The following is a 19,641-nucleotide window of genomic DNA, read 5'->3' on the forward strand; positions in this document are numbered from 1 at the left end:
AATATAAAAACACTAAATAAAATATGAATCCACTATATTTTTGAAGTAACCATATTCATTTCGTTGTTTTTGTGCATTTGTATATGTATTTCAATATTCCCGATTAAATGGTAAGTGGGTGTGGAACGATTTCAAAAGAATGAACGAAACATTTGCTGTATTCATAAAAATTGTAAACATCGGCATGCAAATTTAATATTTTCAATATTTTTTTTATCGTATTTATTGAACAATATTGACCAATATTGTAAATTCGTTGTTTGTTAAAAGAAAGGATTACATAAATGGAAAATCGAAATTTTTCTGATATTAGCTATAATTAAACCTTAAGAGTGATACAGAGTTAATTTTTTTGTGGCAACCGAAAAATCGTAAGGCCATAACACAGAAACCTGACTTTTAATTATATACTTTGAAATCTCAATAGTGAGAATATATTCTTCTGTATAATATCCTGTGTAAAAATCACATTTACGATATTTATATATATTATATTATTTGTATTGATGATTGTGATACATTACTGTGGATTTGCTTTGCCAGCTCTTGAAACTGGATACTCCATTTGGAATTTTTATAATAGGGCGTTCGCGAGTTACATACAATGTTCCACCACCAGATCTAGAGCCCATTATGACCTACAAATTCCAATTTGCGGACAAATCCCTGAAAAAATGTGGCAAAAATCGTCAAAATACGGGGTCAATATGAAAACGTGGACCTATACATACAATCTTCCACCAACGGAATTAGTAGCCATTATGACCTGCAAATACTAATTTTTAGACAAATCCGTGGAAAAATGTGGCAAAAATCTTCAAAATACCGAATATTGGGAGGTACCGCGGCTATACTAAAAGGTGGACCGATATATCTCATTTTGAATACCAACCATCCGAGACACAATGCAAATTGTTTTGCCAAATTTTGAAGCTCTACGTCAAATAATGCGTGCTGTATCGTGATTTCAGACGACAGATTGACATTGTTAAGTCGACTTAGAATTTTATTCGACGAATATTTAGGGATGTTACAAACAGAATGTCAAAGTTAATATACCCTCCTTTTCAAGGTGGATGGTATTAAAATAACACAATTTACAATTCTATTTGTAATTCAAATTGAAAAAATCTAATGCGATAAAATATATGACAAAAATGAAAAATATTACAAAATATTACAGAAAAATATTCACATTCTTTAGAAATATACACATTTTTATGCGATTTTATACCCTACACCACATAGTAGTGTCCGTCTGTCCAGTTACTCTTGTGAAAAAAATGCAGGTCGCATTTATTATCCCATTGAGATGAAATTTTCCAAACAATATTTGTTTGGTCCAAGGACGAAACCCATTGAAATTGGTGAGAATAGGTTCAAATTTATATCTTCAACCGATCCAAAATGACCTTAATTTTGGTACATCTGACCGAATTCAGTATAGAAGCAAGTACATCATTTGGTGCAAATCGGTTCAGGTTTAGCTATATCTCCCATATATGTGTTTCATCCGATTTGGTGTTTACGTCCCTCACATGCGTACTATGCACTCTAAACGAATGATATTTTGGTACCATATATCAGATACAGCCCAGAAATAAGTGCCTAAAACTTTGTCAATATCGGTTAAGATTGGGATATAGCTCCATATATATATTTTTCCGATATATGATTTATTGTACACCAAATGGCAAATATCAGTCAAAATTGACTGAGACTTGGCAACTCCAACTGAATTCATTTAAGACATAAGTACTTCAAATTTGATGAAAATCGGTTCAGATATAGCTATAGCTCCTATACATATTTTTCATCCGATTTGGTGTTTAAGTCCCACACATGCATAGTATGCACTCCACAACAATGATCTTTGGTACCAGATATCAGATACAGCTCAGAAATAAGTGCCTAAAACTTTGTCAAGATAGGTTAAACTTGGGATATAGCTCCATAAATATCCTTATCCGATTTCAGGTTTTTTTGCACTAAATGGATAATATCAGCCCAAATGGACTTAATTTTAGCACTTCTGACGGAATTCAGTCCACAAACAATTACTTAAAATATTGGTGAAAATCGGTTCAGATATACCTATAGTTCCCAAATTGTGACTACCGTTAAGCAATGATACGTTGGTATGATCAGCTTCAAATAAACTCCCAATATACATTTTTTTGTTACGGGAGGTCTACTAAATACGCATAGTGGTGTAGGGTATCATATAGTCGGCTTCGCCCGACCTTTGCCCTTTCCTTACTGTTATGGTCTATTTCACCCGCTAAATATTATTCGATGACGGTAAGGTTCTGCCCAGTCCTAAACGCTAGCTCCATGATAAATTCCGAGTTGATCAACCTCTATCCTCTAGATCAACTGCAAAATCGGGAAATTTTCCATTTCAACCCCTAAATATTTTGCGATCATCAATAAACTTCTATTCTGACCTCCAAGTAAAATTTCAACACAATGTGTTGTAGGGCATTAAATTGTCGCTTTTAAATATTGTATGCGTTTATAAAGTTAAAATTAATTTGAGTATAATTCCTCAACAGCAATACAATGTTTAGGAATTAGAAAGGATGTACTCACATTTCAACTTAAGTATTGCATCAGGAGATAGTGTAAAAATATATTACTACTGTGACATTCCATAAATTTGCAACACGAGAATCTTAGAATTTTGCTTTACTTCTTTACTGGCTCAAATAACATTAACAAGCTATTATAGGCAATGAATGACAGCATACCTTTCCGGCGAAGGACTGCTTGGATGTTTACTTCGATTGTTTGCTTAGTTTTTACGTTTTATTTATTGGTAAATACAATTATCCTCTGGACAAATAGAATTCTACTAACTTTGTTTTTTAAGAAAAAAATCAAATAACATTAAAGGTTAAGTAAAAATCATACTGGCGTTTTATTATGCCAATAGCACTGTGTAACAGCCAATGTGGAGTGGAAATTCTAGGTGGAGGTGGTTGTATTGGGTTAATAGATAAAAATGCCAACAGGGTTCTGAGTTCCCAGGTCAAACTTTTGGTAGGTCTTTTTCATTATATATAACCTAACTCATAAACAAAGGGAAACAATTTTTTTCTTTACATTCCGCAAAATTTAAGATTGAGCTTTTAAATTTGACATTGTCTTATGGATTAAATGTAGAATCATTTGTACAAAATATGCGTTATGTCCGTCCACGTTTGGTATACCCGGCTTTCATGTATTTTTTACATTATATTCGATTTCGGAAAGTTTTGATAATTTGAATTCTTTGCAAGAAGACGCCATACTTGTCAAAAATTATCACTACACGCCCATGTTTTGGTATAACTCTCATATGAAGGTATCCCCTGATTTTTGCTATTTCCGGGGTCTCGCCATATTTTACAATTGATTTGCCATTATGGGGTTTAAGGGGAAAAACTTTTTGAAGAAAATTGTTCACGTAGGTCAATAACAATACGGAGTAGCGCCCATGTAAATATGTTACCTGATTTTACCTCTTTCGAGGGTATTGGCCACATTTTTAATCTTTTCTCCCAAACAATTGTATTTATTCTACTTTGGGGGTAGGAGAACATTTTACAGACAATTTTCGATATAGGTATATTTGGTATAGTTTTCATAAAATTTTAATGTGGGAGGTACCGTTATGTGGGACTATATCATAAAATAAAAAATTGGCACGAACATTTTAAACTCTTTAAGGAAACGTGGACCAGGGAGTTACCGTTATGTGGGGACTATGCCTAAATGTATACCTACCACCAAAATAGCTATAGGTATAGGTAAAACTATGAGGTGACTTTATATGAGCGCTACTCCGAAACATTTACATACATTGAAAATTTACTACTAAGAGATTTTCTTCCCCCTTAGAAACGATGACGTCAAATAAGGGCCGAATCGCAGCTCTCATGTATATCCTTAATCCGATTTCAGGTTTGTTGTGCAAATACTATCTAATATCAGCCCAAATGGTGTGAATTTCAGGACGCACGTTACCATTTGCCGGAACTCGGCTCCGATATATATTTATGCCTTACAACACTATGTGTTGTGTCGTAATTATAGACCAATCTTCGAAATCGAAAGTTAGCATACGGCTAGAGCTTAGAACTGGGCACAAGCCTTCCAATTTTAATGGTCATCGGGTAATATTTAGTGGGTGGAATAGACCATAACATTTGTGTTAAATGAAAGTCAAACCACAAATTTTTTAATCCCGTTGAAATCACAAATAGACGAAAAGGTCAATTCTGAATGTTACGTAGATGCCGATAGTAAATATATCGGATGTATATAGCGAAATATATACAATGTGTATATACAAAGGAAAGGGATGTTAGCTAGAATACTAATACCTGAGGAATAGCTGGACGAGTTTGACAAATTTTGTCGATGCCCGTCCGTCTGTCCGTCTGTCCGCTTATCCTTCTGTCCGTCTGTGGAAATCACGTCTTCATAAAGCCCCCATATAAAGGTGCCTCCCGATATTCCGTATTTTGACGATTTTAGCTTCATTATTCACCGATTTTTTTTAAGTTTCACATTTAAATATTGTAATAACTTATGAGAAAAGTTACCTATACAGGTCCATGTCGTCGTATAGACCCTAATATAACAAATACATTTCGTATTTTTAGGATTTTAACATAATTTTTAACTGATTTTATTGTTTTGAGAATTGCCAAATTCGTTCCAAATGGTGAAGGGTATTTTTTACTTGTTTTAATAGAATTGTTTTTTTTTTTTTAATATTTTTCTAGAAATAACATTTTCTTTGTGGAGTGTATGGTTGTTAAATCGTTTGTCCTCTCTTCCTTAGCGTTTCCGATTTGTTTGACTTCCCTCCATTGCAAAGTACATTCCATTAAATATCAAACATATATTTCCAGTTTTTTTTTTTCGACATATAAATATCTTTAAATCACTAAACACGAATTCTGAGTAGGCAATTGATGTATTTTGGCCAAGCTAATCTTTCTTTCTCTCTCAATCTTTCCACCAATCACAGAGCCATCCATCCATCCATCCATCAATCAATCTATTTTTTGAAATATGCCAACCAATCAAGGAAATCGTTGTTTACTTAGAAGTGATTGTTATTCCGGGTCTTTAACACCACTGTACGGAAAAAGTTGTCAAAATACATGTGCCATTTTGTTAGGTTTATTTAAATCATTCAACATCTAGAATTGTCTTTTATGTTTTTGTTGTTTTTGCTGCTGTTGGTATTTTTTGCTCTTTTGTGTGTATGCGTGTTTTGTCTGTTAGATAACGGCAATTTGTCGATTATTTGAATTCTGGCGAACCAAGTGATATTTCATGATTGGGGTTTTCACATTTTTTCATTTCTCTATTTTCGTTTTCAAATTGTAGACGATGACTTGATGTCTTTTAAGTCGACATAAATGATTTAACAAGAATGTACTTGAGTTAAGAGGGATGTTCCTTTTTTAATATGTATATTATTGTGTTGAAAATGTAGATTATTTGGGAAAGTTATGTCCATATGAAGAGACTGGCAGACAAACTTGATTGAATTCCAATGAATTCTCATGCTCTCCGTCATGAGGTTAATCCCCACCAGTCAAAATCATTACAAATCTGATAACAATTCCAAATAATTAGACATTTCCTAACAACAAATAAAAAGTACCAAAGAAAAACAAGTTAAACAAGTAAAAAAGCTGTAAGTTCGGCCGGGCCGAATTTTTTATACCCTCCACCATTTGGTACAAATTTAACAATTTTCGAAAAAATAAAATCCGTTAAAAATTCTGTTAAAATCTTAAAAATACCGAATGTAGCCGTATATTAGGGTCTATACGACGACGTGGACCTGCATAAGCAACTTTTGTCACAAGCTATTACAATATTCAAATGCGAAACTTGAAAAAAATCTGTTTATAATGTAGCTAAAATCATCAAAATACCGAATATTGGGAGATACCATTAGGGTTATAAAACGTGGACCTGTACAGACAAATTTCTGTCATTGGCTTTAGTATCCATTACGAAGTTCAAATACAAAATTTGATAATGAATGAATAATGTAGCTAAAATCATCAAAATACCGAATATAGGGGCTATACGAAGACGTGGACCTACATGACCCCTTTTCTGTTTTATGCTGTAGTATCTATTACGAACTTCAAATATCAAGTTTGAAACATCGGGAGTTATATGCCGGCATTTTCAATACCAACCATCCTAGACACAATACAAATTGCACTGCCAAATTTTGAAGGTCTACGTCAAATAATGTGGGCTGTATCGCGATTTCAACAGACAGACGGACATCGTTAAATCGGCTTAGAATTTTATGCTGATTATGAATATGTATGGGGTCTACGATTAATATTAAGGTATGTTACAAACGGAATAACAAAGTTAAAATACCCTCCTTCCCAAGGTGGAGGGTATAAAAAAACTTACACATTTGTCGTCTAATTTCACTCGACATGCCCTTGTTAAAATATTATATAAGTTTTCTAGTTTAATGTAACGTAGTATATTTCCTTTCGTTCACGAAAAATACCTAATTTCGCTTCACTGTATGCTGATTGGTGTAGTGCAAACTGTATTAAGAATTTAATGTCCTATTATGGCTACTATGGAGCCTATATAAAAGGTGGACCGATATTAAAAATTACTTAGTTCGAATTGTCATCCAGTAACTGCACAAAAACCAAATATTTACAAACAATTTTTTAGCACATTGGCTTAGAGATATGTCAAGTGCCGAATATTGGGAGATACAACTGAATTGTGCATTACCAAAAAGTCTCATTTCTTCCGGCTGAAACGTATCCACTGAAAACATCGGAATTCGAAGAAACCCTTTAAAGCTGTTTAAAGTGAGAATGACAAATATATGGAGGAAATAGAGAGAGATTTGTAGAGAGAAATTATCGTCACAGCACTACAATATGCAATATAAACCAATAAGGGAAGGTCAAAAGTCGGGCGGGGCCATCTATATGTATCCCTACACCACCAAGCGTATTTAGTAGAGTTACAAACTATGAACCGAATTAAATTGCTGTATAGATGTATAGATTTTCACCAACATTTTACGTACTTGTTTCTAGACTGAATGCGGTCGGATGTGCAAAAAAGCAGGCCATTTGGACTGATATTGGCAATTCTGACCGTATCCCCACGTCCATGCAAATTGTCGTTAGGGTCGGCAATAATTGCGACCTGTAACATGATTACAACTTGACATGGACAAACGGACGAACATACAAAGCTAGATCGAATCCGCTCGGCATAATTGTGGGCCCAATCAAACCTAACACATGTAGGCCTAATCAAACACACATTGTTGTAGGGTATGAAAACAGCTCATTCGGGTGGGCATTGTGATTGAAGTCTTTATAATATTTTCAATATACAATTACATGCCTTATTTACTCAGAGTGATATATTTGAAAAAAAAATCATTTTATTCTGTCGGTTGAAATTGGACTTTTCAACATAAAAAGAACTCTGGATATTTTTCACTCTAACCGTTCTCTAAATTTTCCTTTTTTATTATTCTCCACAAATGCCAGACAGTTGTTCAAAAAAATCTAAAGGAACTACCCCAAAAATCACTGATTACCTTCATATGTCAATTAAACTTGTCTATCCTTTCTTTTTGTTCTGGCAACATTTCATAGGCTTGTGGTTGTTTATTTGTCTGAGCGCACACACATACGAATGTACATTTTATCCCAAAAACATCAATTAATTTAAAAATATAAAGTAATTTATCAATGTTAGGAGAGTAAAGCCGCAGGTTACAAATATCAACTACAAACACAAATGAGCAAGCTTTTCACAACAAAATTATATTGAAAAACGATGTAAATCAGAGAATAAAAGTGTCAAACAGAAACGAGGACGTAAAACACACACACATATACGTACAATCGTATGCAAAGTTTGACCTAGCCTACAACTTTTTTCAACATTTTCAAACAACAACTATGTCAATAAAAACTAATTTAAACAAATTCACATACAAAAGTAATTTACAGGATAGGGTAGGCAACAGATTAATGAATGTTATTCGTTATATAATACATACACACGAAAAGTCTATAAGAGTATTTGTTTGAAAGGCACGAGTTTCCCTCTCCTATTGCAGTAAATATTTATTTAAGAAAACACATACATTTACATGACACAAATAGGTATACTTCTTTACTTTTAACTACGCATTTGTGATTTGTCAAGTTAATATTTGTATATCTTGCTTCATAATTCAGATCTTGATACATAATTTTCAACATATTTCTAATGATATAAGTATTTTTTTTTTAAATTTAAGAAAATTTAATTGGGATCGAAACTGAAGAATTTTGGGCTGCAAGGAATTCTCCAGTTTATGCATTGGTACACGGATTTCGAAAAAATAAAACGTTTTTAGAAAGTTTACATCACTAAACTAATCTAAGTAGAGGGTGCGGAAAATTCAAAAAATGGGGGGGAAATTTCAACATACAAGATGAAAAAACTGCAACCAATTTAAGACTGCTGTCAATTCTAAGCCACTTGTCCGACAGCTGTTACAATTATTCCAGTGACAGCTCAATATAATGTTTACAAGCCTACAAAAGCATTTTGGTGAAAATTTTCCAGAAAAAAAGTTATTCGTGTTGGCATTCATTGGACGTTTGAAAGCCATAATCCGTGCCAAAGGTGTCCAATTCGAACAAACGTATTCTAAAATTTGATGCAATTTCCGACTTTTTTTGCTTTCATTCAGATTTCATAAGATTTAAAAAATTAAAATAAAAACTATGGCGTTTGACTTTGTTGCAGTGTTTTTTTTTATTTCATCCTGTATATTATAAAATACGTATATAAATACATATTATGATAAGACTTATTTTCAAATTTTATATTTATTTTCATGCGAATGCATATTGAAATAACAATAATATTCTTGAATAAAAATCAAGTAATGTTCGGATTGTTGAATCTTCCAGAATGTATAATTGGGTATTGAAAAAATCGTATGTCCTAAAAAAAATCCGATATTATGGATGGTACTGAATAAGAAAGTCTATATTTAATATAAATTTTCTATAATTTTTATTACTGATATAAACGAAATAAATTGTAATATTTTACTAATATTTTTTTTTACTAGTTCCTAATAATTAATATTAAATTATTATATTATATATTGTTATAATATATTTACATTATTTACTTTAAATTTGATTAAACAACTATAATTCCATAGTCTTATAAAAAACAAATGGCTCATATGCCATCTATCGATCAACCTTAAAATTTACAACCAATGAAAAATATAGCCCCACAATATCATCATATTGTTAAGGACTTAATTCTAATACATTGGCATTACATATAAAGAAATTAATGGAAAAATGTTCAAAACAAATTACTAACATATTTTTTGTGTGCTTACATGTTTCCCTTTTTTTAAACCTTCCACGTGGCAATCACACCAAACGTCTGATGTTCTCCCGCTGGAAATCAAACAACATCTATTAATATGGCAAATTGTTTCTCGTCTATTGCTAACTGGGGTCAACATATAAACCGAAAAAATTGGGATACATCTCAATGAAACAACAACAAAACCAACTTCATTACAATGCCATCATGTCTTACCATGCCGCATCATTTGTTATGTTTTCTCATGAATGAATGGTTCGCTCTAACCTCTCGGAATTTTGCTGTACCCAATGAATAGGAATCGTTAATGGGCAACTCAATGGGATCATTACGCAGCAGTTCACCTGGACCCAAGGGCGAACCAGGCATTAAAGGTGAAATTGGTCGACCAGGTGAAAGAGGTCAACCGGGGCAGAAAGGTGAACGTGGAGACCCAGGAATGAGTGGTGAAAAAGGCGATAGGGTGAGTACAAGAACATTAAAAATAGATGTGAATTATTAAGTAATATATGTGTGAGTAAAGATATTGGCATTTAATATATTTGTAATTAAAAAATTGCATATTTGATGGCAGCATAATTAGAATGATACGATTAGGCACTATTAGAAACCATTTTTAACAAAGCCAATGTCTCGGTAAAACTATTTATGCAGGAAAACAACAAAATGGCGAAAAGTTTAATTTATATATGTAACTAAATTTTTTATTTTATAAATACTTAATTTTTAATTATTAACTTCGTATGCAATGGGTTAGTATGGTGTTATATAAAGGAAGAGTAATTACAAATTGCAATGAGGACATGATATTACATTTCTCTTGCAATTATAATTTATGGCTTATTACACTCATATTTTTATTAGCAAATAGAAAGCACTTGCTTGTTTACTTTTTATACCCTACACCGCATTGTGTTTCAGGGTAATATGTCTTTGTGCACATGTTTGTAACATAGAGAAGGAAGCGAGATAGACTCATACTTCCTTTTGATTATCTACATAGAACCACATTCTGAGTCGATTTATGCATGTCCGTCCGTCTGTCCATGTTTTTTTTTTTTTTTTGTTTTTAAACAAAATGTAGGTCGCATTTATTGTCCGATCCACATGAAAATTTTTACAAATAATTTTTTGGCCTAAGGACAAAACCCTAGTTGGAGAAAATCGGCCAATATTTAGATATAGCTTCCAGAAAAAAAAAATGAAAAAACTGCAACCAACTTCAGACAGCTGTCATTTCTAAGCCACCCGTCCGACAGCTGATAAAATTATTCCAGTTACAGCTCAATATATTGTTTACAAGCATACAAAAGCATTTTAGTGAGAATTTTCCAGAAAAAAAGTTATTCGTGATGGAATTCAAGCGTGATAGTGTGATTTCTTTTTATTTGGCTTGAAAATTACAAGTGGCTGTCGTTAGAGCACTCCAGCATTTAAATGTGAATAAATCTTTTGTGTCTTGTACCGCTCGTTGCCGTGATACAGATAGCGTAGCCCGACGTCAAGGAAGTGAACGGAAAAAGCAGCAACATCAGCAGAAATGGTTCGAAAAGTAAAGAAGCGACTTGATCGAAACCCGTCGCAATGGCCGAAAAATGGCTGGTGGGCTGAACATATCGCAATATTCCATTCGGCAAATATTGAAAAATGAGCACGGGGTAAAGCCTTCGATACTACAAGAAATGCAAGAACTTACACCGCAGTAGAAAGAAAATATACTCAAAAGAGCTAAAGAGTTGCTTCGCTTGGTTGAAAGTGATGAACTACCGAATTTGGTTTTCTCCGATGAGAAAACATTCCTTGTCCAGCAATTTGTAAACAAACAAAATGATCGTGTTTACTTGCCAAAGAGGTCAGTTGAAAATATGCACCTTCGGTTGGCCACCAGAACTCAAGCGCCGGCCATGGTGATGGTGTGGGCCGCCATAACAGCCGATGGTCGCTCTCCGCTCGTATTCGTTTACCGTGGAATCCGAATAAATACCGAATATTATCGCAAAAATATTCTGGAGGGTGTATTAAAGACTTGGACTCGCAAACATTTTGACCGCAGACCTTGTATAGTTTTGACCACAAACACCATAATTAGTGCCAAAGGTGACCAATTCGAACCATTGTTTTAAATCTAAACTTATCCTAAAACTTGATGCTATTTCCGACATTTTTTGCTTTCTATCAATAAAATTAAAAAAAAAATAAATTAAAAATTATGTAATAATTGTGTAGGGTATAATAAAGTCGGCCCTCCCGGACATTTGACCGTTCTTTACTGGTTTTATCCACACATGATCTTCATAAAATTCTATCTTTTAAAATACTTTTGAACTTTTTCCATTTATAACACCGTTGCTCTTTACAACTGTAAGATGACCAACGAAAAGATATATTTTTCTATTACTTCTGTTTGGAAAACATATGCATATATACATTTGTTTGTTCACTTTTTTTAGTCTTCTCCATACACTTACTTATTGTCAGAAATTTGCTGCCAGTCTAGCATGCCTTAGCAAATAAATACCACAATCTCGTAAATCTCTTAATTATAAGAATTGTTTCATTTCATTTTCGCTTTTGTCACCTTTGAATGGGCTAATGTTTTGCCACGCCGAGTCATTGCCTATTTTAGTCGAACAAATGATTGGCAAAAAAAAAAAAACTAACTAAAGATGTTCACAATCCCCCACCGTGCATGCGAACGAAGGTTAATACATGTGGCTTTACATTGGCTTTTTCCTTGGCGTGTGGTGTGCTCTTTCACTCCTAATGCCATTTAATTACCTCAAATGATGATGTTGATTTACTTGTGAGAGAAAATGCTATTCATCTAATTATAATTGCTTATTTTATGGCAGCCAATAGTTAATGTTCTTAGAATGACACATTACTTTAATATCCCTAAGGATATAGCATTCATTAGGGAGATGTGGGATAAGGGTAACTTGGGTATGTGCGTGTGTATTGCATAAGGGATACGGGGGAGAATTGTGATATGTGGGTGTATTGCATGCACGAAACCACATGTAACACATTATCGAAGCAAAGGAAATATCTGTCAATTGCAAAGTATTCTAGGGAAAGGTAACAGAATTTTTTTTTATAATAAAAATAATATAATTAATTTCATATTATACATTTATTAATTACTAAAAGTCATTAGGATTAAATTCCAGTGTCTAGTTAGACAAGAAGGTTTGTAGTCTCTTGTTTTAAAGCTGTCCCTCACGTCTATTCTCTACGCCATTTCGTTGTGCTAGAAACAAATGTTACAGGCGGAAAATACTACAAAATAGACTATCAGGTTAGAAATAGCTAGCCTTCCCTGTACATGTTTCACCCCTGTTAATATGGTCTCATTGCCGGAGCTGCAATATTCAAATGATATTCGGTACAAGATATCACATATAACGTAGTATAACCCTTAAAAGTTTAGTCGAAATTAGGTCGATTTTATTATAACTCCCATATGTATTTCGGGATTTGATAATCTAGTGTTTTGATACATATTTATGTATTTAGTATGGAGAAATAATGAATGTAGACCTAACAAAGTACATAAATTCTTGATCAGCACAAAATTCTAAGACGATTTAGCACTGTCCGTCCGTCTGTTTTAATTACGACAAACGAATTAAGATAGGAAGCTTAAATTTCCCCCATACAATGGTAGCCCCCGATATTCGTTATTTTGATGATTTTAGCCACATTTTTCAATGGAATTGTCTGAATTCTATACAAATAGGTTTCTGTGAATAATTTAACCCCTGGAAGAGAATTGCCTATATTAGTCTAGGATATCGAATAGCACCCATACAATGGTACCCCCACAATATTCGCTATTTTGATGATTTTAATAACATTTTTTTACCGAAATTGTTTCAAATTTCGTATTTAAAATTTGTAATAGGTACTAAAGCCTTTGACAAAAAATTTCATATGATTTTTGGGACAATATCTCCCGGAATAGTTTCAAATTTCATATGTCAAGCTCGTAATGGGTACTACAATCTATGACGGAAAATTGTCTATGATGGTCCACGTCTTCACATTGATGATTTTAGAGACATTATTCACCCGATTTTTTCAAAATTTCGTGAGTTCGTAATAGGTACTACAGCCCATGATAACAACTTATGCAGAATCACGTCTTCGTATAGCTTCCATTTAACGGTTTTCCCTTGAGCTGTATTTTTCGACGGAATTTTTTGGTGGAGGGCCGAACATTGAGGATTTTTTATTTATTTCATATAATCCTTCTCGAAGTCATATTATGCACTCTTTAGCAATGTTATTTGGTAGAAGAGGTGCAAATTCCTCCGTCAAATTTGGTGAAAATCAATTCAGTGTTGGATATACATGCCATATAACACTTTCCTTTGATTCCAAATTATAACTGCTCTGAAAGCATAGTATGTTTCATAAGGTTCATAATTGGTATAATCAATTTCACATAATTTGCCAATATAACCCTTTGTTGTTACGGTAGTTTCACTAAATATGCGTAGTTGGGAAGGATTACATAGTCAGTCCCGTCCTGCTTTTGACATTCCTTTCACGTATAACCTAGATTTAAATCTGAAAATAATTTTTTGGTAATAAAAGTTTATAAAATGTAACTGACTGAACATCGTAATGTGTTCTAGATCCGGTGGCAGAATATTGTATATATTGGATCCCGTTTTACTACGATCCGAATACAACGGTACCTTCGGACACTTGGTATTTGGATGATTCTTGCCCCATTTTTCAACGGAATCTTTTCAAAAAAGGTATTAACGAGCTCTACCCCGGGTAGGTGAACATAGTCTGTAAAGGTCCACATATTTCGAATCGCACCCATATCAGTGTTCCTGCAGATATTCTAAATTTTTACTTTTTTGTCCATATTTTCTATTTGATTTTTTATCAAAATCGGTATGGGCTTCAAAAGTTTTCAAGATATATTGACACTTAAAAAGCAATTCATTCGAGGACAATTCTATTCTATTTGGCTTCAGCATGCGCCACTTTAGCATTACTAGTAATGACAACCACATAACTCCTGCATTACACGTAAGCTGAAAATAATTAAGTCATTCCTGAAATAATTTCGAACAAAATAACTCACTTCATTATAACATACAAAGAGTAACAGCGGAACAGAGAACTAGAGAGCACCTTAACTCTTTTTTTTTTAATTTTGCCAAAATGTTCCTAAGAAGCCCCTTTATTGGAAATGAGCCTCTTGCTGCATTTTTATTCCCTACCCCATAGTATGGAGGGTATATTAAGCTTCTAATTCCGTTTGTAACACCTCGAAATATACATTTTAGACCCCACAAAGTATATATATTCTTGATCAGCATAAAATTGTATGTCCGTCCGTCTATCCGTCTGTGGAAATCACTGTAACTTCCGAACGAAATGAAGTAGATTGATAAAATTTCACTCAAATGTGAATGTCTGCAGGAATTTTGGTATTGAAAATGGGCATGTAGATCCACGTTTTGGTATAGCCCCCATATAACGGTACCTCCCGATATTCGGTATTTTGATGATTTTAGCGACATTATTCACAGCCTATGACAGAAAATTGTCTGTGCAGGTCCACATTTTGGTATAACCACCATATAATGGTACCTGATTGATGATTTTAGCTACATTATTCACATGAATTGCCTATGCAGGTCCACGTCATCGTTTAGACCGTTTTAATATGACGGCTACATTTGGTATTTTTATGATTTTAACAGAATTTTTAACGGATTTTATTTTTTTGAAAATTGCCAAATTCGTTCCTAATGGTGGAGGGTATTCAAAGTTTGGCCCGGCCGAACTTACAGCCTTTTTACTTGTTCCTTATATATGTGATAGTATTGACATTTACAGATTTTCTGAAATAGTAATATCGGAACTATCTACTAGTACGAATGCCGATAGTCTTACCTATCAAACAAGAATCTGATCACCATATGTGAAAAACACCACCATCTATATGAGAATTAGTTACCTTATGCAATTATCGGCATTTTGTTAGGACCAGAATTTGTCTGTTAACAAGTGCTTGGTTCGTTGTCCCTTTCTTAATGGGTTTTGTTGTGGGGCTCATCTGCCCCATCTTAAATCCTGCAAGAACTTAAATAAAGGAACAAATAAGACATTACTTGATTACAAAATAAATTCATTTCAAAATATATTTTATGTTGCAGACCTTTATTTCTTGCCGACTTTAACAATTTGGAAAAAAAAACAAAATCCCAAAACAACTATTAAAGGTGGGAAAAACATTCTCGATGCCTTATTTTCCAACCCCTCCAAATATGTATGTTTGCAAACTTTTTTGTGATGGCCAAAGAGAAAAAAAAAAAAAAAAACTGTACGGAACATTATAGTAAACAAGTTGTCGTCTTATTTCTTGAAAATCCTCGAAAAGAAGAATAAAAATGGCTTAACACTAAGCCAATAAAATATTAAAGGATACCAAACGACAACGAAATAAAAACATCTCAATGCTACATAACTAACTGAAAAAAAAAGAACATAACAAAAACAGGGACTATGAGTTAAGTGTTAACCCTTATTTCTATGTAATCCTTGACAACGGTTTGACCCACATTAACATATTTTCAAGGATTTATTTTGCCTTGAAATGTGTGTGAAAGGGGGTGGGGCGGTGATGAAAAATAGTGACATTTTTTTTTGTTCTGCCCACGTGTCTTATATGTTACTATGGAAATATATAATTTTTCTTGCATAAGATAAGTTTTATTTTCTTTTATGAAATATTGATTTATTTTGAGTGGTTTTACTGAAAGTTCCTCAGCAATGTCATTAGAAAAACAAGTAAGCAAAGGCTACAGTCGAGCGGGGCCGACCGTTGAATACCCTACAACACTATAATAAATGATACAGTTTATATAGGCGAGGTAGTCGAAAGAATTCCACAAGATATTGTGACAGATAATAAAAGAAAACCATCAGGTTTCGTTCTCTAATTTTCGAATAATAGCAACTTAAACTAATTTTCTCATTCCCAATTTATTGGTAAATGGTCTTCCTAGATCTGGAACCAATATTTCCCAAAGACCTATAATCTCTCAGAAGTGGCAAAAGATTAACATTTATTATTGATTTTGACTGAAACGCATCTATATGAGATACAGACATTTGACTATATTCTTCAACGAAATCAGCCTTTCCTGTATTTGTGAATTCTCCAAAAAGTCACCGGAATGGACATTTTCGTATTTTGTCTACAAAAGTTGGCAAACTATTTCACACATTGAATATTTTTGGGATGGCCATCCAAAACTGCTTGGCTTTTGCAATGTCCGGTAACCCCCATCCAAATGTGCTTGAGGATCGGGCGGTAATTACGACCTGTTGACAAATTTTGCAGTTTTTTCGTTCATTTCAACCCCTAAATATATGGCGATCATCTCCAAAAAGAGTAGGCTTCTAATCTGACCCTCATCTTATCCCCATGCAAAATTTCGTAAGGATCGGGCCATAAATGCGATCTGTATATGATATCCTGATATCCTAACTACTTAGTTTTGTTAGCTGTAGAAATATTACCAAATGTTTAATTCATAATGAAAATATGCCAAAAATATGACAAAATTGAAAAAATATGAGAAAATATTACAAAATTAATATTTTCATCTTTAGAGAGATATTTTTATGCGATTTTTTAGACATTGTTTCTTTCCTGCCAAGAGGCCATTCCGAATTAATGATAACTGTCGAAATCAGTTCAGCCGTTCTCGACATATAAGAGATCTTTCAAGCATATCTTCTTTGATAGACATATATATCGCACATATTTTGCTATATATCCGTTTTGTTGGATGTTAACATCAATGTAAAGATCAGAAGTAACCTTGTCATGGCTTTGTGATTTCGCCGGGATTTAAAATATTCGCGGTTTAATGAACAATTTTGAATTTTTTCAACAAAAAAGATATGGTCTATTTTACCCGCTAAATGTTATCCGATGACCACCCAAATTGGTAGGCTTCTTCCCCGCCCTAAACTCTAGCTACATGCGAAATTCCGTGTCGATTGGTCTATAATTGCGACCTGTATAGCTACTGCAAAATCCGAAATTTTTTCAGTATTTGGTCCATTTCAACCCCTAAACATTTGGCGATCATCTCCAAAAGAAATAGGGTTCTATTCCGGTCCAAGCCCCACCTAGATTCTAAATTTCGTGAAGATCGGGCCATAATTGCGACCTGTAGAGTGATTACAAATTAACATGGACAGACGGACAGACGGACGGACGGACATACATAGCTAGATCGACTCAGCTCGGCGAGCTAGGAAGATCCATATATACTTTCCTATATGGGAAACCAACATTTCGAGGTGTTACATAATTTTTGGCCCAATCAAACTTATAATACCCCCAACACATAGTGTTGTTGGGTATAAATACATTTCGAACAAAGTTGTATTGCTGTGACATTTATTTTTTAATATTCCAAAATATATTATTATTTTCAGGACTGTTCAGTAAGAGTGTTCTTTTACGATGTTGTGGTATTCGGTATTTGGTATTTTTATGATTAAAAAATTACACACAGTACAATCAAGGCCGATATCATACATGAGGACTGTAGACCAGAATACTGTAGATTTGCGAATAAAAATAGGAAGTCGGCAGGAATTGTAAATTGTTTGAAAAAAATTTTAATTACATGAGATTATATTTATTTTTTCATTCAAGGTCCTATCATTTGAAAATATAATCTTTACTAATATTCGAACACGCGTCCTTGAAAAATGATTAATTCCAAACACTTTACACTTTTTATCCTTTTGACTAAGTTCTGCTTGGACACTATTATTAGTAAACAATCCAGGAAAATATTGTTTGTTTCAGTTTCGCTCAATTCTCTAAAGTTAGATTTTTAGGGAGATTTGTTCCACGAACATTTTTCACATATTCAACTGCCGATAGGGTTATTAAGAAAAAATATGTTTTTTTTTTAGCAAACAAAAAATTGTAAATTTTTTCTTTCTGAGCTATTTCTTATGTCTTCTGTGGAACTCAAGGAGTTACACCTGTTTTCAATGAAGTTGAAACAAATCAACGAATATATTGAGTTTATGAAGCACTTAAATACTTCGAAAGGAATAACTTGATAAATTTAACAGATGTGTTGCAAATTACTTTTATTTTCCCATATTATGAGATTTTGATTGAAACACATCATATTACCCATGTATATGTCATTCGCAATATTTTGGGGGGTATGAATATGAGTATAGCGGTTTCAAATATTTTTTAATAACCCCCTATATTCCGTAGTGTTTAACCCTATATTCGAAATTGCTAAATATCGCACAATAAATACATATTCACACTCACTTCAAAGAGAAGGCATACAAGCGCGCTTTCTATGTATGTTTATTTGCATGAATTGCTCTCGAGAGATACAATAGTTGCAGAGTATTTTCGAATACATATGTATGTGCATGTGTCGTAGCAAGTGCGAAAATTTTAAAGCATTTGTTTATGCCACACTTAATAATAACAAATAACATTCAATCTGAATTTATAAACGCTAGGGTAAGTGTACCAGTAGTCGGCACTTTTAGGATTTTCGCGTTTTTAATCGCTCACCATTCTGAGTGGAACTTTTCAATTATTACAAAGTTAATTTATTCAGAGTCGAAATTTTGTATAGTTTTTGCAATAATAAATAAAGTTTTAATAACCTTTTATTAAATTTCATAAATTTGTAGTTTTATTAAAACAATGCTTTTTTGCCAGTAGTCGGCACCACTTGCTCATTGTCGGTATGGCATATTCCAACAGTCGGCATAACAATTTTTTTGTAAGAATAATTAATAATAATAATAAATTAATTCATTAAAATATAATATTTTTATTTAGTTAAACTGATTCGACGTCTTTATTGTACTTTTGTTAAGAATATGGATTGTTGAGGACCTTCACAGACAAAAATTTAATTTTTATTAGAGTAAATCATCTTTTCTTAGCGAAATTGTACACAAAGATAGCTGACAATTTATTTGAAGTAAACAAAATATATTTAGTTATAATAGACTCATTTATTTGGGCTTAAAAATAAAAAGTGCCGACTACTGGGACATGCCGAACTTAGGCACACTTACCCTATATAACTGTGAATATTTCAATGTGTTACTTATTTTTAGTGAAAAATATTTTGAGATTCATACACTAGAAATGTACGAAATGGTACTAAA

At 33.2% G+C, this 19,641-nt stretch overlaps 1 protein-coding gene across 5 annotated transcripts in view; it reads left to right on the forward strand.

Annotated features, from left to right (window-relative positions):
* Positions 1-19,641, forward strand: part of LOC101889444 (collagen alpha-1(XVIII) chain) — a 662,143-nt gene that overhangs the window by 435,283 nt on the left and 207,219 nt on the right. For all 5 annotated transcript variants that reach the window (XM_059124488.1, XM_059124489.1, XM_059124490.1 and 2 more), the window contains one exon: positions 9,725-9,889. In XM_059124488.1, coding sequence (XP_058980471.1) covers positions 9,725-9,889 — 165 coding nt within the window. The remainder of the gene's footprint in view (positions 1-9,724; positions 9,890-19,641) is intronic.

The sequence above is a fragment of the Musca domestica genome, unplaced genomic scaffold (genome assembly GCF_030504385.1).
Source record: "Musca domestica strain aabys unplaced genomic scaffold, Musca_domestica.polishedcontigs.V.1.1 29, whole genome shotgun sequence".
Taxonomy (NCBI): Eukaryota; Metazoa; Arthropoda; class Insecta; order Diptera; family Muscidae; genus Musca; species Musca domestica.